This window comes from Heterodontus francisci, chromosome 18, assembly GCF_036365525.1.
Source record: "Heterodontus francisci isolate sHetFra1 chromosome 18, sHetFra1.hap1, whole genome shotgun sequence".
Classification (NCBI taxonomy): Eukaryota; Metazoa; Chordata; class Chondrichthyes; order Heterodontiformes; family Heterodontidae; genus Heterodontus; species Heterodontus francisci.
This window is the reverse complement of record NC_090388.1, coordinates 89,378,431-89,400,848: the sequence shown is the minus strand read 5'-3', so window position 1 is coordinate 89,400,848 and position 22,418 is coordinate 89,378,431. Positions and strand designations below refer to the sequence as shown.

At 43.8% G+C, this 22,418-nt stretch overlaps 1 protein-coding gene across 2 annotated transcripts in view; it reads left to right on the top strand.

Moving 5' to 3' along the window:
• The window catches only part of kdm5a (lysine demethylase 5A), a 390,488-nt gene that overhangs the window by 81,170 nt on the left and 286,900 nt on the right, over positions 1 to 22,418 (top strand). For both annotated transcript variants that reach the window (XM_068051114.1, XM_068051113.1), the window contains 2 exons: positions 4,710 to 4,821; positions 20,191 to 20,300. In XM_068051114.1, coding sequence (XP_067907215.1) covers positions 4,710 to 4,821; positions 20,191 to 20,300 — 222 coding nt within the window. The remainder of the gene's footprint in view (positions 1 to 4,709; positions 4,822 to 20,190; positions 20,301 to 22,418) is intronic.

Genomic DNA, 22,418 nt, shown 5'->3' with positions numbered 1-22,418 from the left:
GAAACTACCTCTGACATCTGTCCTATATCTTTCACCCCTCAACTTAAAGCTATGTCCCCTCGTGTTTGCCATCATCATCCAAGGAAAAAGACTCTCACTATCCACTCTATCTAATCCTCTGATTATCTTGTATGTCTCTATTAAGTCACCTCTCCTCCTCCTCTCTAACGAAAACAACCCCAAGTCCCTCAGCCTTTCCTCGTAAGACCTTCCCTCCATACCAGGCAACATCCCAGTAAATCTCCTCTGCACCCTTTCCATAGCTTCCACATCCTTCCTATAATGCGGTGACCAGAACTGCACGCAATACTCCAGGTGCGGTCTCACCAGAGTTTTGTACAGCTGCATCATGACCTCGTGGCTCCGAAACCCGATCCCCCTACTAATAAAAGCTAACACACCATATGCCTTCTTAACAGCCCTATTAACCTGGGTAGCAACTTTCAGGGATTTATGTACCTGGACACCAAGATCCCTCTGCTCATCTACACTACCAAGAATCTTCCCATTAGCCCAGTACTCGGCATTGCTGTTACTCCTTCCAAAGTGAATCACCTCACACTTCTCCGCATTAAACTCCATTTGCCATCTCTCAGCCCAGCTCTGCAGCCTATCTATGTCCCTCTGTACCCTACAACACCCTTCGACACTATCCACAACTCCACCGACCTTCGTGTCATCCGCAAATTTACTAACCCACCCTTCTACACCCTCATCCAGGTCATTTATAAAAATGACAAACAGCAGTGGCCCCAAAACAGAACCTTGCGGTACACCACTAGTAACTAAACTCCAGGATGAACATTTGCCATCAACCACCACCCTCTGTCTTCTTTCAGCTAGCCAATTTCTGATCCAAAGCTCTAAATCACCTTCAACCCCATACTTCCGTATTTTCTGCAATAGCCTACCGTGGGGAACCTTATCAAACGCCTTACTGAAATCCATATACACCACATCCACGGCTTTACCCTCATCCACCTGTTTGGTCACCTTCTCGAAAAACTCAATAAGGTTTGTGAGGCACGACCTACCTTTCACAAAACCGTGCTGACTATCGCAAATGAACTTATTCTTTTCAAGATGATTATAAATCCTGTCTCTTATAACCTTTTCCAACATTTTACCCACAACCGAAGTAAGGCTCACAGGTCTATAATTACCAGGGCTGTCTCTACTCCCCTTCTTGAACAAGGGGACAACATTTGCTATCCTCCAGTCTTCCGGCACTACTCCTGTCGACAATGACGACATAAAGATCAACAACAACGGCTCTGCAATCTCCTCCCTAGCTTCCCAGAGAATCCTAGGATAAATCCCATCTGGCCCAGGGGACTTATCTATTTTCACTCTTTCCAAAATTGCTAACACCTCCTCCTTGTGAATCTCAATCCCATCTAGCCTAGTAGTCTGTATCTCAGTAATCTCCTCGGCAACATTTTCTTTCTCTACTGTAAATACTGACGAAAAATATTCATTTAACGCTTCCCCTATCTCCTCTGATTCCGCACACAACTTCCCACTACTATCCTTGATTGGCCCTGTTCTAACTCTTATCATTCTTTTATTCCTGATATACCTATAGAAAGCCTTAGGGTTTTCTTTGATCCTATCCGCCAATGGCTTCTCGTGTCCTCTCCTTGCTCTTCTTAGCCCTCCCTTTAGATCCTTCCTGGCTAGCTTGTAACTCTCAAGCGCCCTAACTGAGCCTTCATGTCTCATCCTAACATAAGCCGCCCTCTTCCTCTTGACAAGCGCTTCAACTTCTTGAGTAAACCACGGCTCCCTCGCTCGACAACTTCCTCCCTGCCTGACAGGTACATACTTATCAAGGACACGCATTAGCTGCTCCTTGAATAAGCTCCACATTTCGTTTGTGCCCATCCCCTGCAGTTTCCTTCCCCATCCTACACATCCTAAATCTTGCCTAATCGCGTCATAATTTCCTTTCCCCCAGCTATAATTCTTGCCCTGAGGTATATACCTGTCCCTGCCCATCGCTAAGGTAAACCTAACCGAATTGTGATCACTGTCGCCAAAGTGCTCACCTACATCTAAATCGAACACCTGGCCGGGTTCATTACCCAGTACCAAATCCAATGTGGCATCGCCCCTGGTTGGCCTGTCTACATACTGTGTCAGAAAACCCTCCTGCACACACTGGACAAAAACTCACCCATCTAAAGTACTCGAACTATAGTATTTCCAGTCAATATTTGGAAAGTTAAAGTCCCCCATAACAACTACCCTGTTACTCTCGCCCCTGTCGAGAATTATCTTCGCTATCCTTTCCTCTACATCTCTGGAACTATTCGGAGGTCTATAGAAAACTCCCAAAAGGGTGACCTCTCCTCTCCTGTTTCTAACCTCGGCCCATACTACCTCAGTAGACGAGTCCTCAAACGTCCTTTCTGCCGCTGTAATACTTTCCTTGATTAACAATTCCACACCCCCCCCTCTTTTACCCTCTAAAATTATTAAATTATTAGAATTATTAACAAAAGTTATTTCACCAGTTTAATTTGGTTTGAGATTGTTTTTTTAGTCATTTTATCTGTCAGTGGCCCCCACACACACAGCCATCTCTCTCACTAACTGCAGAATGAACACTACACCTGCACATGACACAATACACACTGATCTAAGATTCTTCACCAGTCCTCAGTAATTCCAGAAAGTCTTCAGTGACTTTTCAGATTTTTATGTGGCTAGCAATTAAAGAATGAAATGTTTGGGATCAGCATTATCCCCCTCACATGGCATTTTATGAGTGATTTATTGCGTACAACCAGTCATGTTTTTATTTTTTGTCATAATATAAGCCAGTTGGCAAGCACTTTACCTGTTACATACTGATGTATACCTTTCCTCCACTTTCACAGCCCATACCTTTGCCCTGAAGTTGCATTGTGTCATGTAATGCACAATGTACTGTTCCATTTCTGAAATGCAAGCATGTATTCATGCAAGGCTACAGCTGCAAATGTTCTGCATTACTTAGTCGCATGAGATTTGTTTTGTTTTATTTGGAATGTTTAAGGCACAGACTAATTGAGTAAAGAACGGCTGAGGTGAATCAGAATTTAATTCTTCGATAATGGAATTTTCAACTGGGGTGTCCACATCAGTTTCGGCCTGTAATTTAGAAAGACCTTGCATTTTAAAGGTGTCTGCACTTGAAGTCATAGATTAGAATCATGAAGGGCGAGTCCTGATATATTTGTCTTTTGTAAATGTGATTGCTAGCACTACATCAAGCCTTAACCAGGTCTCTGTCTCTGCTAAAGTGACCCACTATTCAACCATCATCTTTGTGCAAGGGAAGCCCCTGGTGTAACATTTGTAGTCCTTTGGCACCATTCCCATATCCAAGGAGGATTGAAAGATTATTGTGAAAACGTCTATTATTTATTTATTTTTATTTATAGATACAGCACTGAAACAGGCCCTTCGGCCCACTGAGTCTGTGCTGACCATCAACCACCCATTTATACTAATCCTACGCTAATCCCATATTCCTACCACATCCCCACCTGTCCCTATATTCCCCTACCACCTATCTATACTAGGGGCAATTTATAATGACCAATTTACCTATTAACCTGCAAGTCTTTGGCTGTGGGAAGAAACCGGCGCACCCAGCGAAAACTCACGCAGTCACAGGGAGAACTTGCAAACTCCACACAGGCAGTACCCAGAATTGAACCTGGGTCACTGGAGCTATGAGGCTGCGGTGCTAACCACTGCGCCACCCTTACTTATTTCCATCCTTACTTGCCCCACTAATCTAAGATGCATTCCATCCAGATCAGATAACATTTCTACTGTAAGTGCAGCCTGCCATTTAAGCATCTCTTTATCTAACACTCGTATCCAATTTGTCTACTATCTCCTCCTTTACTGTTACATTAGCAGCATCCTTTTCGTTAGTGAAGCCAGGCGCAGCCCTATGTCTCCACAAGAAGGTTTCCTTTTTGATCCTGAATTGTATCCACCTTTCCTTTTGACTATCCTTTTACTCTTCATATAAATATATATATTTTCCCTTTTATGTTACTAAATTTTCTGATAGTCTCTGACCCTCATTTCTTTTCTCGTTCTCCTCTGCACATCCTGCATTCTACTTGATTCTTTATTGTGTCATGATCCAGACATTTATTATAAGCCACAAAGGGTAGAAGGGTCACTGACCCGAAACATTAACTCTGCTTCTCTTTCCACAGATGCTGCCAGACCTGCTGAGTGATTCCAGCATTTCTTGTTTTTGTTTCAGATTTCCAGCATCCGCAGTATTTTGCTTTTATTTATTATAAGCCTCCTTTTTTCTGTTGTATCTTAGTCCTCACTGTTCCATTCATCCAGGGAGCTCTAACTTTGGATGCCCTTCCATTCACCCTCATAGAAACTTGTCTAGTCTGTATGTGAACTACCTGCTCCTTGAAGCCACCCATTGCTCATTTACTGGTTCACCTGATAATCTTTGTTTCCATTCCACCTGTCCAGATCCCTTTTCAACTCGCTGAAATTAGCCCTCTTCCATGTGACTATCTTCACCTTTGATAGTTCCTTGGCCTTTTGCATAACAACTGCAAACTTGTGTGATCACTATCCAATGAGTGTATTGTAAACCTGTATTGGGTATCTATAGCTCACTGATTGGATTTTCCTGTGATGGTTACAAAAAAAAATAACAGTTAATTTCTTTACAGGGTGATCCTTCTGAAGATGATTTTGCCAGAAACCCAGAGCTGCGGAAGCTTCAGATCTTTGGTGCTGGACCCAAAATGATGGGCCTGGGTCTCAGGGCAAAGAACAGAGAGGGTAAGGGAAACAAGGTGGATGGGGTGGGTCATGGTATGTAGGATCTAATATCAGTTGTTAGATCATTTAATAGATGAATATTTTGGATTGCCTTCATTTGAGCAGTTTATTGAAATCCAGAACCTCAGTAGTTAAAGGTGTGTAGTCATTGACTTTTAGAAATTGTAATGCATAATTGCCAGTGTGACTTAGTTAGAGATTGGAAAACTCTACAGAACATTTCAGTGGTATTTCTAGCAAACAGCTATACAGGAATGGAAATCCATGATTTCAATGTTTAATATAGCTAATAGGTCTTTCAGACTTGTTTGAGCATATTTGTTCATGATGCTGATAAAATTGCATTAAAAAATGATGTGCAGCATTTGCAATATGGTTAAATGGTTCTGTGTGTTGATGGGGCATTCCCAGGTGAGTTGCCATGTTACGGAGAATTAATGTGACTCCTCCCATTTGTGCTTGGTGGATTCTTGTCTTGGGTACTTCTGTATTGAAACAGCCTTCCCAACCAAAGGAAATACAATTGATCATCTAAACAATGGGGTTAATTGCTTTCCTGTAAAAGTTGAGGTATGGTTGATCTGGTGATGCAATGAATTGATTTCTTAACAGTTGGGTGGTCAAGCATTGGAACCTTTAGGAAAAGGCCAATCAAGACTTTTCAGGTATCAATTCAGCTTTTCGCCATATGCCTTCATCCAACAAAGCCCTCCATTGTCTTGAGACCCCTTTTTACTGTCTGCTGTAGCGTCAGCTGCTAGTAAGCTATTCCACAACTATTGCCCCTAATGCAAAAAAAAAAGTTCCATCCAAGTTTCTTTTTTACTCTTGGCACTTGACTGGTATTTAAACCCTTCATTGATGACGTATTGTGAAGTGTGAGGAGGATAGTGATAGACTTCAATAGGATATAGACAGACTGGTGGAATGGAGGGACAGGTGGCAGATGAAATTTAATGCAGAGAAGTGTAAAGTGATTCATTTTGGTAGGAAGAATGAAGAGAGGCGATATTAAATAAAGGGTACAATACTAAAGGGGTGCAGGTGCGGAGGAACCTAGGAATGTATGTTCACAAATTGTTGAAGGTGGCAGGCCAGATTGAGAAAGTGGTAACTAAGGCATATGGGATCCTGGACTTTATAACTAGAGGCGTAGAGTGCAAAAGCAAGGAAGTTATGATAAACCTGTTTAAAACACTGGTTTGGACTCAACTGGAGTATTGTGTCCAGTTCTGGGCACTACACTTTAGGAAGGATGTGAAGGCATTGGAGAGGGTGCAGAAAAGATTCACAAGAATGTTTCCAGGGATGAGGAACTTCGGTTACATGGGTTGGTTAGCGAAGCTAGGGCTGTTCACCTTAGAAAAGAGAAGGATATTTGATAGAGGTGTTCAAAATCATGAGGGATCTGGACAGAGTAGAGAGGGAGAAACTGTTCCTATTGGCAAAAGGGTCGAGAACCAGAGGACAACGATTGAAGGTGAATGGCAAAGAATCAGAGGAAACATGAGAAAAAATGTTGTTATGCAGCATGTCGTTACGATCTGGAATGCACTGCCTGAGAGTGTGGTGGTGGAAGATTTAATCATAGCTTTCAAAAGGGAGCGAGACAATTATGTGAGAAGAAATTTGCGGGGCTATCGGGAAAGGGCGGGGGAGTGGGACGAGCTGAGTTGCTCTTGCAGAGAACCGGCATGGACACAAAGGACTGAATGGCCTCCTGTGCTGTAAACCATTCTATGATTCTATGAATTTGGATGTGGAATAACTCATGCATAGCGTTCTCCATGTGTACTTGGCTACTCAGAGGCATCAGGAGAACGGTAGAAACAGAGTCAAAGGGCCTGTCCACTGTCACAACCTCAACAACAACTTGTATTTATGGAATGCCTCTTTAAGGTAGTAAGATGCTTCACAGAAGCATTATAAAACAGTTATAACAGCGAACTACGTAAGGAGCTAACAAAGGCAGATGATCGAAAGGTTTTAAGGAGTGTCATAAAGGAGGAAGGCAGGACGCAGAGGTTTAGGGAGAACAGAAGAACATAAGAAATAGGAGCAGGAGTAGGCCATTCGGCCCCTCAAGCCTGCTCTGCCATTCAATCAGATCATGGCTGATCTGCCCCAGACCTCAACTTCTCTTTCGTGCCAGCTCCTCATAGCCCTCAACTCCCCGACATTTCAAAAATCTATCTACCTCCTCTTTAAATACCTTCAGTGATCTAGTCTCCGCAACTCTCTGAGGTTGAGAATTCTAGACATTCACTACCCTCTGAGAGAAGCAATTCCTTCGCATCTCAGTTTTAAATGAGTGTCCCCTTATTCTGCAACTATGTTCCCAAGTTCGAGATTCCCCCACTAGTGGAAACATCTTCTCAACATCTTTCTTGTCAAGCCCCCTCAGAATCTTGTATGTTTCAATAAGATCACCCCTCATTCTTCTGAACTCTAATGAATAAAGGCCTAACCTGTTTAGCCGTTGTTGATAAGTCAACCCCTTAATCCCAGGAATCAGCCTAGTGAATCTCTTGAACTGCCTCCAATGCCAGTATATCCTTTCTTACATATGGGGACCAAAACTGTACACAGTACTCCAGGTGCGGCCTCACCAACACCCTGTACAGTTGTAACAAGACTTCCCTATTTTTAAACTCCAACCCCCTAGCAATAAAGGTCAAAATTCCATTTGCCTTCTTAATTACTTGCTGCACCTGCTTGCTAACTTTTTGAGTTTCATGTACAAGAACACCCAGATCCCTCTGTGCTGCACTTTATTGGAGTCTCTCTCCATCTAAATAATAGTCTGCCTTTTGACTCTTCCTACTAAAGTGCATGACCTCACACTTTCCTACATTAAACTCCATCTGCCAAGTTTTTGCCCACTCACTCAACCTATCTATATCCCCTTGCAGATTCCTTCTGTCCTCATCACAACATGCCCTCCCACCTATTTCTTTACCATCAAATTTGGATATATTGCACTCTGCCCCCTCCTCCAAGTCATTGATAGACATACTAAATAATTGAGGCCCTAGGACTGATCCTTGTGGCACTCCACTAGTTATGTCTTTCCAACCTGAAAAAGACCCTTTCATCCCGATTCTCTGTCTTCTGTGTGTTAACCAATCCTCAATCCATGCTAATACATTACCCCCAATACTGTGAGCTCCTATCTTGTGCAATAATCTTTTATGTGGCACCTTATCGAATGCCTTCTGGAAATCCAGATACACTACATCTACCAGTTCCCCTTTATCAACTCTGCTTGTTATATCCTCAAAGAACTCTAGAAAATTTGTCAAACATGATTTCTCTTTCACAAAACATGTTGACTCTGTTTGATTGCATTATGTTTTTCTAATTGTCTTGCTATTTCTTCCTTAATAATGGACTCTAGCATTTTCCCAATGACCGATGTTAGGCTGTCTGGCCTATAGTTTCCTGCTTTTTGTGTTTCTCCCCCCCCCACCCCGGGTCTTGAACAGGGACGTCACATTATCAGTTTTCCAATCCGCTGGGACCCTCCCGGAATCCAGTGAGTTCTGGAATATTTTGACCAATGCCTCCACTTCCTTTAAAACCCTTGGATGTAGGCCATCAGGTTCTGGCGACTTGTCTGCCTTTAGTCCCATTAGTTTGTCAAATACTTTGTCCCTTGTTATAGAGACTGTTACAAGATCTTTCCTCCCATTAGCTCCTTGCTTATCTGATATCTATGGGATGTTTATCGTGTCCTCCACCATGAAAACCGATGCAAAATATTGGTTTAAATTATCTGCCGTTTCCCTGTTCCCCATTATCAATTTTCCAGTTGCATCCTGCAAAGGTCCCACGCTCACTTCAGCTACTCTCTTTTTATATACCCTTAGAAGCTCTTGCTGTTTGTTTTTATGTTTCTTGCCAATTTACTTTCATAAATCAATTTTCTCCCTCTTTATTAGCTTTTCAGTCATGCGCTGCTGGTTCCTAAACAATTCCCAATCCTCTGGCCTACCACTAGTTTTCACCGCTTTGTATGACTTAGTTTTTAGAAGGAATTCTGAGCTTAGGGCCTAGTCAGCTGAAGGCACGGCCACCAATGGTGGAGTGATTAAAATCAGCGATGTACAACTGACCAAAATTCGAGGAATGTCCTCGGATTGAAGTGCTGGAGGTATTTACAGAGCTAAGGATGGGCCAGGCCATGGAGAAATTTGAAAACAAGGATGAGAATTTTAAAATTGAGGTGTTGCTTAACAGTCAATGTTGGTCAGTGAGCGCAGGGGTGATGGGTGAATGGGATTTGGTGCGAGTTAGGACATGAGCATCAGAGTTTTGGATGATGTTTATGGAAGTTAGAATGTGGGAGGTTGGCTAGGAGTCCCTTAGAATAGTCAAATCTGGGGGTAACAAAGGCATAGATGAAGGTTTCAGCAATAGCAGAGCTGAGGTGGAGCAGAGTTGGGTGATGTTATGGAGGTGGAAATAGGCAGTCTTAGTGACAGCACAGATATGTGGTCGAAAGCTCAACTTGGGGTCAAATATGACAGAGGTTGCGAACACTTTGCTTCAGCCTTAGACATTTGCCAGGGAGAAGGGATGGAGTTAATGGTGAGGGAGCGGAGTTGTAGAGAGGACTGAAGACAATGGCTTCAGTCTTCCCAAAATTTATATTGGAGGAAATTTCTGCTCATCCAGTACTGGACGTCAGGCAAGCAGTTAATAATTCAGATTCAGTGGAGAGGTTGCTAGAGGCAGAGGTGAGGTAGAGCTAGGTGCTATTGGTGCACATGTAGACACTGATGTGTTTTCGAATGATGTTGCAGAGAAATAGGAGGGAGCCAAGGATGGATCTTTGGGGAACACCAAAGGTAACTCTGTAGGAGTAGTAAGAGAAGCCATTGCAGGCAATTCTCTAGCTATGATTACTGAAGTTGGGTTTGTGGAGGAATCAGCTTGGGTATTGTCTGTTCATTGTTATGGGTTGGGTGGGAGAAGCGAGTATCTGCTTGTTGGAGTAGGAATCAATTAATCCAATACAAGTAAATATTGAAATGATGCCATTTCCTTTTAGTAGTTAAACGAGCAGCTTTAGTTTTGGGGGATGGAATGAATGGAAAATTGTGCACTTTTTATTGAAAAATAGAAGGAAATGATTAATCGCCTCCAATTCCACCACGAGGGTGGAAGAAGCAGAGACGATGGATGATTTCAAAAGGAAATTGAATGGGCACTTAAGGGACGTAAACTTGCAGGGCTGCAGGGATAGAGTGGGGGAATGGATTGCATTGCTGTACAGAGAGCTGGCATGGACCCGATAGGCCACATGGCTCCTTCTGTGCCGTAATGACTATGAAATGCTGGTACAGTGCCTAACATCTGAACTTGACATTTGTATTGTTGAATTATTCGCTCGTGTTTCTGGGGTATGTTAGGAGGGTGGTTTATTGCAGAGTATCATTTAATGCTTCATCTACAATAGTTAAAATTTTGCCAGTTGAAGCTAATTATTGCTGAAAAAAGACATGCTGTCGAAGCTTTTCATCTTGCACACAGCTTACATGCCTTAATTCGCTCGATCCTGTGCTCAAATTCCCCTTTGAAATGAGTCGGAAAGTAAGTTGCGAAGAGGACATAAGGATGCTACAAAGGGATATAGATAGATTAAGTGAATGGGCAGATATCTGGCAATTGGAGTATAATGTGGGAAAATGTGAAATTGTCCATTTTGGCAGGAAGAATAAAAAAGCATATTATCTAAATGGTGAGAGGATGCAGAGGGATCTGGGTATCCTAGTGCATGAATCGCAATAGTATGCAGTTACAGCAAGTAATTAGGAAAGTGAATAAAATTTTATCATTTATTGCGAGGGGAATTGAATGCAGAAGTAGGGAGGCTATGCTTCAGTTATACAGGGCATTGGTGAGACCACATCTGGAGTACTGTGTACAGTACTGGTCTCCTTATTTAAGGAAGGATGTAAATGCGTTGGAAACCATTCAGGGAAGGTTTACTAGACTAATAACTGGAATGGGCGAGTTGTCTTATGAGGAAAGGTTGGACAGGCCAGGCCTGTATCCGCTGGGGTTCAGAAGAGTAACAGGCGACTGGATTGAAACACATTCGATTCTGAGGAATCTTGACAGGGTAGATGTGGAAAGGATGTTCCCTCATGTGGGAGAATCTAGAACTAGGGGTCACTGTTTAAAAATAAGGGGTTGCCCATTTAAGACAGAGATGAGGAGACATTTTTTTCTCTGAGGGTCATGAGTCTTTGAAATTCTTTTCCTCAAAAGGCTGTGGAAGCAGAAATTTTGAATATTTTTAAGGCAGAGGTAGATAGATTCTTGATAAGCAAGGGGGTAGGCGGGAATGTGGAGTTGAGGTTACAATCAGATCAGCCATGATATTATTGAATGGCAAACAGGCTCGAGAGGCGGACTCCTGCTCCTGATCCATATGTGGTTCTGAAATGGAGCAGTCTAACGAGCTCCCTTTCCTTGACCTGCTAGTTGAGAAATCTTCTTTTGGGTTCTCTGCTACCATTTACTCATGCTTGTCCAACATATGGCCCGCCAAAAGTTTGAATCCAGCCCGCCAATGTTGTGTGATTAACAGCGGGCTGTCTGTGGCTCAGCTGCACCGGTGGAGCGATGGTCACAACACTCACCCAGACTGTAGCGTTGGATACCGTGCACTTATTCTACCTGCTTCTTGAACTGCTGAGGAATGTGAGTAATTTAATCTGAGCATGTAGGGACAGCTGCTGCGTAGACAGTTACTGTTATAGTGGGAATATGAACATGTCCTAGTGGGGATTTATAACATTTTTCTTCCCCTGTGGTTGTTTGGTCTCTCGTGAAGGGCTATGACCTGCCAATGTTACAGGGCTTGTACTGAGACACAGAGGGTGGAGAGACGCGGGGAGAGATGGGGCGGGAGATGGGGAGGGGGTGAGACGTGGTGAGACACGGGGTGGGGGTACCTAGGGGAGAGACAGAAAGAGATCAAGATCATTCCTGACAGATGGACATCTGTTCGGAATACTCTGCATCGCTGTGTTAAGTGTGTGGGCAGACATTGTGCAAGCAGAAACAATTAGAATTAGAACATTACAGCGCAGTACAGGCCCTTCGGCCCTCGATGTTGCGCCAACCTGTGAAACCATCTGACCTACAGTATTCCATTTTCATCCATATGTCTATCCAATGACCACTTAAATGCCCTTAAAGTTGGCGAGTCTACTACTGTTGCAGGCAGGGTGTTCCACGCCCCTACTACTCTCTGAGTAAAGAAACTACCTCTGACATCTGTCCTATATCTATCACCCCTCAACTTAAAGCTATGTCCCTTCGTGTTTGCCATCACCATCCGAGGAAAATGACTCTCACTATCCACCCTATCTAACCCTCTGATTATCTTATATGCCTCGATTAAGTCACCTCTCCTCCTCCTTCTCTCCAACGAAAACAACCTCAAGTCCCTCAGCCTTTCCTCGTAAGACCTTCCCTCCATACCAGGCAACATCCTAGTAAATCTCCTCTGCACCCTTTCCATAGCTTCCACATCCTTCCTATAATGCGGTGACCAGAACTGCACGCAATACTCCAGGTGCGGTCTCACCAGAGTTTTGTACAGCTGCAGCATGACCTCGTGACTCCGAAACTCGATCCCCCTACTAATAAAAGCTAACACACCATATGCCTTCTTAACAGCCCTATTAACCTGGGTAGCAACCTTCAGGGATTTATGTACCTGGACACCAAGATCTCTCTGTTCATCTACACTACCAAGAATCTTCCCATTAGCCCAGTACTCGGCATTCCTGTTACTCCTTCCAAAGTGAATCACCTCGCACTTATCCGCATTAAGCTCCATTTGCCATCTCTCAGCCCAGCTCTGCAGCCTATCTATGTCCCTCTGTACCCTACAACATCCTTCGGCACTATCCACAACTCCACCGACCTTAGTGTCATCCGCAAATTTACTAACCCACCCTTCTACACCCTCTTCCAGGTCATTTATAAAAATGACAAACAGCAGTGGCCCTAAAACAGATCCTTGCGGTACACCACTAGTAACTAAACTCCAGGATGAACATTTGCCATCAACCACCACCCTCTGTCTTCTTTCAGCTAGCCAATTTCTGATCCAAAGCTCTAAATCATCTTCAACCCCATACTTCCGTATTTTCTGCAATAGCCTACCATGGGGAACCTTATCAAACGCCTTACTGAAATCCATATACACCACATCCACTGCTTTACCCTCATCCACCTGTTTGGTCACCTTCTCGAAAAACTCAATAAGGTTTGTGAGGCACGACCTACCCGTCACAAAACCGTGCTGACTATCGCTAATGAACTTATTCTTTTCAAGATGATTATAAATCCTGTCTCTTATAACCTTTTCCAACATTTTACCCACAACCGAAGTAAGGCTCACAGGTCTATAATTACCAGGGCTGTCTCTACTCCCCTTCTTGAACAAGGGGACAACATTTGCTATCCTCCAGTCTTCCGGCACTATTCCTGTCGACAATGACGACATCAAGATCAAGGACAAAGGCTCTGCAATCTCCTCCCTAGCTTCCCAGAGAATCCTAGGATAAATCCCATCTGGCCCAGGGGACTTATCTATTTGCACACTTTCCAAAATTGTAACACCTCCTCCTTGTGAACCTCAATCCCATCCAGCCTAGTAGTCTGAATCTCAGCATTCTCCTCGACAACATTTTCTTTCTCTACTGTAAATACTGATGCAAAATATTCATTTAACACTTCCCCTATCTCCTCTGATTCCACACACAACTTCCCACTACTATCCTTGATTGGCCCTAATCTAACTCCAGTCATTCTTTTATTCCTGATATATCTATAGAAAGCCTTAGGGTTTTCCCTGATCCTATCCGCCAATGACTTCTCGTGTCCTCTCCTTGCTCGTCTTAGCTCTCCCTTTTGATCCTTCCTGGCTAGCTTGTAACTCTCAAGCGCCCTAACTGAGCCTTCACGTCTCATCCTAACATAAGCCGCCTTCTTCCTCTTGACAAGCGTTTCAACTTCTTTAGTAAACCACGGCTCCCTCGCTCGACAACTTCCTCCCTGCCTCACAGGTACATACTTATCAAGGACACGCAGTAGCTGCTCCTTGAATAAGCTCCACATTTTGATTGTTCCCATCCCCTGCAGTTTCCTTCCCCATCCTACGCATCCTAAATCTTGCCTAATTGCATCATAATTTCCTTTCCCCCAGCTATAATTTTTGCCCTGAGGTATATACCTGTCCCTGCCCATCGCTAAGGTAAACCTAACTGAATTGTGATCACTATCACCAAAGTGCTCACCTACATCTAAATCTAACACCTGGCCGGGTTCATTACCCAGTACCAAATCAAATGTGGCATCGCCCCTGGTTGGCCTGTCTACATACTGTGTCAGAAAACCCTCCTGCACACACTGGACAAAAACTGACCCATCTAAAGTACTCGAACTATAGTATTTCCAGTCGATATTTGGAAAGTTAAAGTCCCCCATAACAACTACCCTGTTACTCTCGCCCCTGTCGAGAATCATCTTCGCTATCCTTTCCTCTACATCTCTGGAACTATTTGGAGGTCTATAAAAGACTCCCAACAGGGTGACCTCACCTCTCCTGTTTCTAACCTCGGCCCATACTACCTCCGTAGACGTGTCCTCAAACATCCTTTCTGTCGCTGTAATACTCTCCTTGATTAACAATGCCACACCCCCCCCTCTTTTACCATCTTCTCTGTTCTTACTGAAACATCTAAATCCCGGAACCTGCAACATCCATTCCTGCCCCTGCTCTACCCATGTCTCCGAAATGGCCACTACATCGAGATCCCAGGTACCAACCCATGCTGCAAGCTCACCCACCTTATTCCGGATGCTCCTGGCGTTGAAGGAGACACACTTTAAAGCAGGTTCTTGCTTGCCAGTGCCCTCTTGCGTCCTTGTAACCATATCCCTGACCTCACTACTCTCAACATCCTGGACACTGGCACCACATTTTAGGTTCCCATTCCCCTGCTGAATTAGTTTAAACCCCCCCAAAGAGCACTAGCAAATCTCCCCCCCAGGATATTGGTACCCCTCTGGCTCAGGTGAAGACCATCCTGTTTGTAGAGGTCCCACCTACCCCAGAAAGAGCCCCAATTATCCAGGAAACCAAAACCCTCCCTCCTGCACCATCCCTGCAGCCACGTGCTCAACTCCTCTCTCTCCCTATTCCTCGCTTCGCTATCACGTGGCACGGGCAACAACCCAGAGATAACAACTCTGTTTGTTCTCGCTCTAAGCTTCCACCCTAGCTCCCTGAATTTCTGTCTTAAATCCCCATCTCTGTTCCTACCTATGTCGTTGGTGCCTATGTGGACCACGACTTGGGGCTGCTCCCCCTCCCCCTTAAGGATCCCAAAAACACGATCCGAGACATCACGAACCTTGGCACCTGGGAGGCAACATACCAACCGTGAGTCTCTCTCGTTCCCACAGAACCTCCTATCTGTTCCCCTAACTATGGAGTCCCCAATGACTAATGCTCTGCTCCTATTCCCCCTTCCCTTCTGAGCAACAGGGACAGACTCTGTGCCAGAGACCTGTACCCCATTGCTTACCCCTGGTAAGTCGTCCCCCGCAACAGTATCCAAAATGGTATACCTGTTGTTGAGGGAAACGGCCACAGGGGATCCCTGCACTGCCTGCTGGTTCCCTCTCCTTCCCCTGACGGTTACCCATCTACCTACTTCTTTTACCTGAGGTGTGACTACCTCCCCATAACTCCTTAATAACCCCCTCCGCCTCCCGAATGATCCGAAGTTCATCCAGCTCCAGTTCCCTATCGCGGTTCTCGAGGAGCTGGAGTTGGGTGCACTTCCCGCAGATGCAGTCAGCAGGGACACTCTTGGCGACCCTTACCTCCCACATTTTGCAGGAGGAACATACAACTGCCTTAACTTCCATTCCCTCTATTCTAAATTCCCAACAAATCTACTGAAAAACCAAAAAAAAATGTCAAAACTTGTTAGGTTAGCAATCCAACGGACAGAACTTCTTAAATAAAAAGCTTACCTTATCAACACAACAGAGTCCCTTTTTTTGGTTAGAGGAGGAGGGTGGGTGGGAGACACTGCACGTGTAGTGTCTCGGGTACAGCCACCACCCAAATATATAGTTTTTCCTTACCCAGCAGTCCCCAGCACTCCCTGGTCCTCAGAAAACAAAAGGGAATTAACTTTTAAACTTCTACTGAAATTGACTTCCCAGCTGTAAGCTCGCTCTCGCACCTTCGCTACTGTCAAAGCAGCAGTCACCAAAACTAAAAAAAAAAAAATGCTAGGTAATCAATAGATCAGCATAGTGAAGAGAAAGTAAGGTACTAAATTAGTCTTCTCGTTTAAAGCTTGTTTACAAAAATGCACATTTTTTGTTTTGAATAAATTTCTAATGCCTTTATCTTTCTGAAATTTGCTCACCGGCCCTCTATGTAGAATAAAATATGTAGAATAAAATTTGTAATGTGACCCCTCATGTGACCAGGTTGGCTGCCCCCGGTCTACCACAAGCCTACCTTCACTGGTCCATCTTTGCGTTGGGATTCCTACAGCTCCACACAATGTAAGATTGGCCTTATTGGCAAATAGGGCCCGAGCATTTTGCTCACTGTGCAAGCTTGATGCTAAAGTAAGGTGCATCGAAACTATCCTGCAGGGGAATGGCTACCCCGATCAGATCATTGCTGGCTGTGTATCATGCATACTCACAAATGGGCCTAAGGCCTCCATTTTCAGTCCTGAAAAGTGCCCTGTCTACCTCAAACTACCATGGAAGGGTAAGGTATCTCAAAAATTGGAACAACAGGTGTAGCTAGCTATTTCATGCTGTGATTATACAGTAGCAATGTGAGTGGTATTTTCCACTAACAGGGTGCAGGATGCTGCTGTCATGCCAAAAAGACATTCTGACTACCACACAAATGAGTAATGTGGTATATGAATTTCACTGCTGGTGCGCTGCCAGGTACGTAGGCCATACGTCCCAATGACTGGCGGATCATATCAGATAGCATGTCCCTTCAGCAGTTTACAATAGGCAGAGTATTGACTGTACCAACCAGCCCCTGCTTGCAAAACTTAGAACATAATGTCTAACGTTAAGATGTGAATCTGCGATTGAACAGTCCCGAGTGTGCTAAGAATTACATTAACAGCCAAAATGTAATATTATCAGTCGGGCTCACAATCTGGCTCACTTAAGCTTTGCTAGAAGCTACAAATATTCATACATAGGGATCTGTTCTCTACAGGCGCAAGGAGCATGTCCAGGCTTTGCGCCTTTTTTGAATTAGACAAAAGCGTGGGGGACAATAGTTCCCTGGTGCATTCTCCATGGCAACACCTCGACCTATCAGAGTCAACATGTCAACCAATCAGCACCACCTCATACAGTTTAAGTTGTTGCTCCCTTTGAAATTTGGCATTTTTGCACCTGCCCTGATGAGTGCAAGACGCAAAGCTTTGACAGCCTCTCTTTTCAGCAATACTCAAGTTCTGTATTACCAAGCGACTATTTGAAGCTAATTATTACTTAGCTCAACGGGAGTCCAGTGGGAGTCATTTAGAAAGGAAATTGTGAGGGTTCAGGTGCAGCATGTTCCTGTAAAGGTGAAGAGTAGGACCAACAGGTCAAGGGAACCCTGGATGTCAAGGGATATAGAGGATTGGATAAGGAAAAAAAAAAGGAGGCGTCAGGCAGATTCAGAGCACTGAAAACAGTGGAGGCCCTAGAGGAGTATAGGAAGTGTAGGGGAGTACTTAAAAAAGTAATTAGGAGAGCGAAGAGGGGGCATGAAAAATCATGGGCAGATAAGATAAAGGAAAATCCCAAGGTGTTTTATAAGTATGTTAGGGGCAAGAGGATAACCAGGGCAAAAGTGGGGCCCATTAGGGATCATAGAGGCAATCTGTGTGTGGAGCCGGAGGACATAGGTGAGGTTTTAAATGATTACTTTTCATCTGTGTTCATTATGGAGAGGGACGATGTAGGTGTAGAGATCAGGGAAGGGGATTGTGATATACTTGATCAAATTAGCATTGAAAAGGAGGAAGTATTAGCTGTATTAGCAGTCTTAAAGGTGGCTAAATCCCCAGGCCCAGATGAGATGTATCCCAGGCTGTTATGTGAGGCAAGGGAGGAGATAGCGGGAGCTCTGACACAAATTTTCAGATCCTCTCTGGCCACAGGAGAGGTATCAGAGGATTGGAGGACAGCAAACGTGGTACCATTATTCAAGAAGGGTAGCAGTGATAAACCAGATAATTACAGGCTGGTGAGTCTAACATCATTGGCAGGGAGATTATGGGAAAAAAGATCTGACAGACAGGATTAATCTCCACTTGGAGAGGCAGGGATTAATCAAGGATAGTCAGCATGGCTTTGTCAGGGGGAGATTGTGTCGAACAAATCTGATTGAATTTTTCGAGGAGGTGACTGGAGGTGTAGATGAGGGCAAAGCAGTTGATGTGTTCTACATGGACTTCAGTAAGGCTTTTGATAAGGTCCCGCATGGGAGATTGGTTAAGAAAGTAAAAGCCCGTGAGATCCAAAGTAATTTTCAAATTGGATTCAAAATTGGCTTAGTGGCAGGAAGCAGAGGATGATGGTCGAGGGTTCTTTCTGTGAGTGGAAGCCTGTGATCAGTGGTGTACCGCAGGGATTGGTGCTGGGACCCTTACTGTTTGTAGTGTACATTAATGATTTAGACGTGAATATAGGAGGTATGATCAGTAAGTTCGCAGATGACATGAAAATTGGTGGTGTCATAAATAGTGAGGAGGAAAGCCTTAGACTACAGGACGATACAGATGGGCTGGTAAGATGGGCGGAGCTGTGGCAAATGGAGTTTAATCCTGACAAGTGTGAGGTGATGCACTTTGGGAGGTCTAACAAGGCAAGGGAATATACAATGGATGGTGGGACCTTGGGGTGCTTGTCCATAGATCACTGAAGGCAACAGCACAGGTAGATAAGGTGGTTAGGAAGGCTACGAGATACTTGCCTTTATTAGCTGAGGCACAGAATATAAGAGCAGGGAGGTTATGATGGAGCTATATAAAACGCTAGTTAGGCCACAGCTCGAATACTGTGTACAGTTCTGTTCACCACACTATAGAAAGGATGTGATTGCAATGGAGAGGGTGCAGAGGAGATTCACCAGTATGTTGTCTGGGCTGGAGCATCTCAGTTACGAAGATAGGCTGGGGTTGTTTTCCTTGGAGCGGAGAAGGCTGAGGCGGGGGCCTGATTGAGGTATACAAAATTATGAGGGGCATTGATAGGATAGATAGGAAGAAACTTTTTCTCTTCGTGGAGAGGTCAATACCTAGGGGGCATAGATTTCAGGTAAGGGGCAGGAGGTTTAGAAGGGAGTTGAGGAAGAATTGTTTCACCCAGAGGGTGGTTGGAATCTGGAACACACTACCTTAAGGGGTGGTAGAGTCAGGAACACTCACGACATTCAAGAAGTATTTGGATGGGCACTTGAAACGCCATAACATTCAAGGCTACGGAAATGGGATTAGTTAGGACGGGTACTTGATGGTCGGCGCAGGCGCGTTGGGCCGAAGGGCCTGTTTCTGTGCTGTAAAACTCTATGACTCTTAACGGTTTCTCACAAAACTCTTAGCTGTGTGTTTAATGGAGCTTTAGGTTCTGATGGCACATCACTGTGCTGCAATTTGTGCTACAGAAGTGGAACCATTTATATTCAGCAATGTTGTTGTATGTTAACCTTAAAGTTTAATGTTTTAAAAGCATACAGTATCTAATTTGAGTAATGCTGTTCCTGAATTCCTGTGCTGCAGAATGCCAGAGTGTTAACTTGCAATGCCTGTTAGTGTCTCACTTTTGTTGTGATTGAATTCAAAACACACTCTCATTAATGTTAAGTCTTTCAATCCCCTTGCTATCTGCAGTTGTTGGCAGCCCTCTAGTCAAAAGGCTATTATTCATGTGTGAAGCTTCATGATGTGTATTGCAGACAGGCTGCTCAGCTTGGAGCCCAGCCCAGACCAATCCTGACTTTGTCTGATGGCCACACATGCACACTCCACAAAGATTCCTGGGTAGTGTGATCTTTTAGGTGGGACTGTGGCTGAAGTCCCTCTCTTTTTACCCAGGAAGGTTGAAGCCTCTTTCACCACCTGGATGAGATCAGCCAATTCAACACATCCCGAAATCAAATCGAGGAACTTTCTTGTCTGTATGATTCGCTTGCTCACTTAACAAACCCACAATACTGCCATGTTACTTTTATGTTGGTTGAGGTTTATATTTTTTCCCTTGCAATTGTTGGGTTCATTTCCTCTTCAGATGAAGAGTTTTCAGTGACTGTGCGATCGACGGGACACCAGAAGAATGCAGAGATACAGTTACCTCGCATGCAAATGAGACAGCGGAAAGGAGCCCTCGCTGTTAACTTTGTAAGTTCTGAGTTGGCCTGCTGCGTAATGTACTTTTGTAGAGTTGACATGTTTTTAAAAAATGTTGTTTTTGTTTTTAATTTCCTTTTACTTCTCTCTTTCCTGGATTCTGTTGGACAAGGGTTTGTATTATGATTGTATTGCATTCAGTCCTTCAGCTTCAGTCATTTCTAAATGTTTAATTAGATTAGTAGCTTTTAGTTTTTATATGACTGCAAAACCTCTTTTCTTTCGTACTACGGGGAAATTACAGAGAGGTGCAAGAACGCTAGAGTAGTGATAATGGGAAACTTCAATTATCCTAATATAGACGGGATGGTAATAGTTAGGGCCATACTAAATTTATGGCCAAATATGCCAAATTTCACAGTCATGGCATTTTAAAAACCATGAATTTCACAATTGCACATATTTAAATCATAAATTTCATAGTGTTACAACAAACCATGAAAATGATCTATTTAAAACAAAAAAAGGCAAAGGAGGTTTCTGGTTTCAATTGACAAAACCGATTGTAAAAAAACTGACTATAAACATGTAACATTCTTTATTCACTAAGTCAGTGGTTGAATGTGAGCATGGAACAACCTGCAACTGTCTCTTTCTTCACTCCCTGCCTCTGCAGTGAACACCTACCTGTTTTTCGACATAGCTCTCGCTGCATCCAGAGTTTGTTCAAATTGTTAGACTCTGCCGTGTTAGACTTGCAAGGTGGGGAATTCAGCATTTCCCAGAGTTCCAAAACTGCAGCACAGGCAAAGTACAATGGACAGCATTAGGCATTACACCTTGGAGCACAGATTTGAAAGATTTTGTCATGTAAGTTGCATTGTCACTAATAAAAGCAGACACTTTGTTGAAATCTGCACTGAATTGTGAAATGGTTTTGATTTATTGCTTGGGAAACTGTGGTGTGATTAACAGATTCTAAGTAGATGCAGTCTGCGAGCCCCATTGTTAGCTTTCCTGACTGTACATCTTTGGGCTTACCAGACATAAAATCAAACGTGCAGCACATATTTGTCTTGTTCATCAGTGGACTCATCACAAATAATTGCAAAAGACACTCGTCGTTCATTTGAGACCTCATTCCCTCACAATATGTGGCAAAAACCTTCGGCAGGTAGTCCTGTCGTAGTTTATTTGCACTTGGCAAGCAACCACCATTTTGCACATGATATTGAATGAATACCTGCAACTTTGGGTGATCAGGTTTCTGCAATGATATGTTGGCTCTTGCAAAAACATACACAAGTTCCATTGTAACCAACTGATGATTTTCTGGACTCCCTGTCGACTTCTTGAAAAGAGATGAGATTGTTGCTTGTTTTATTTTGCGTGTTTGTTTTCCAGCAGTGCTATGTTGGATGCTGTCTTTCTGCTGCACTGGCTTTCGGACTCTAAATGGCGCTGAACCGCCACGTGTGCTCCAACGAAATATTGAGGCTTGTACAAAACAGTATACAACCATCAGTTTGCAGAACTTGGCTTCCAAATTCTTTGACTCGTGGCTGTTCTTGATTTTTCATTCTGCCATTCTTAGTTCTCTGCTAACACTTGAGACCACGTCTCTCAAAACTGCACCTGAAGCCCTCCCTCCCTCTACCAATCAGCGAGTTCAGCCTTGTGTCCATCAGTAAAATGTGCAAAATTAGCAAAATGGCTGATTTCACAGAGCACCTGAGATTTCATGGTCTGTGATGCATTTTTCATGGTTGTGAATTTGTTAAGACCCTAGTAATAGTGTAAAGGGCAGTGAAGAGGAAAAGTTTCTGAAGTGTGTTCAGGAAAACTTTCTCAATCAGTACATTTCCGGCCCAATGAGGAAGGAGGCATTGCTGGATCTGGTTCTGGAGAATGAGGTGGTTCAAGTGGATTAAATGCCTTCAGGGAAGCATTTAGGGAACAGTACCATAAGGTTTGGAATAGCAATGAAAAAGTACAAGGATCAATCTGGAGTAAAAATACTTATGATGAGGAGTGCCGATTTTAGTGGATTGAGAATGGATCTGTCCTGGGTAAATTCGAATAAAGATTGATGGCCAAAACTGGAGCAAAACAATGTGCTGTCTTTAAAGAGGAGATGGCTTGGGGTCAGTCGAGATATATTCCCACAAG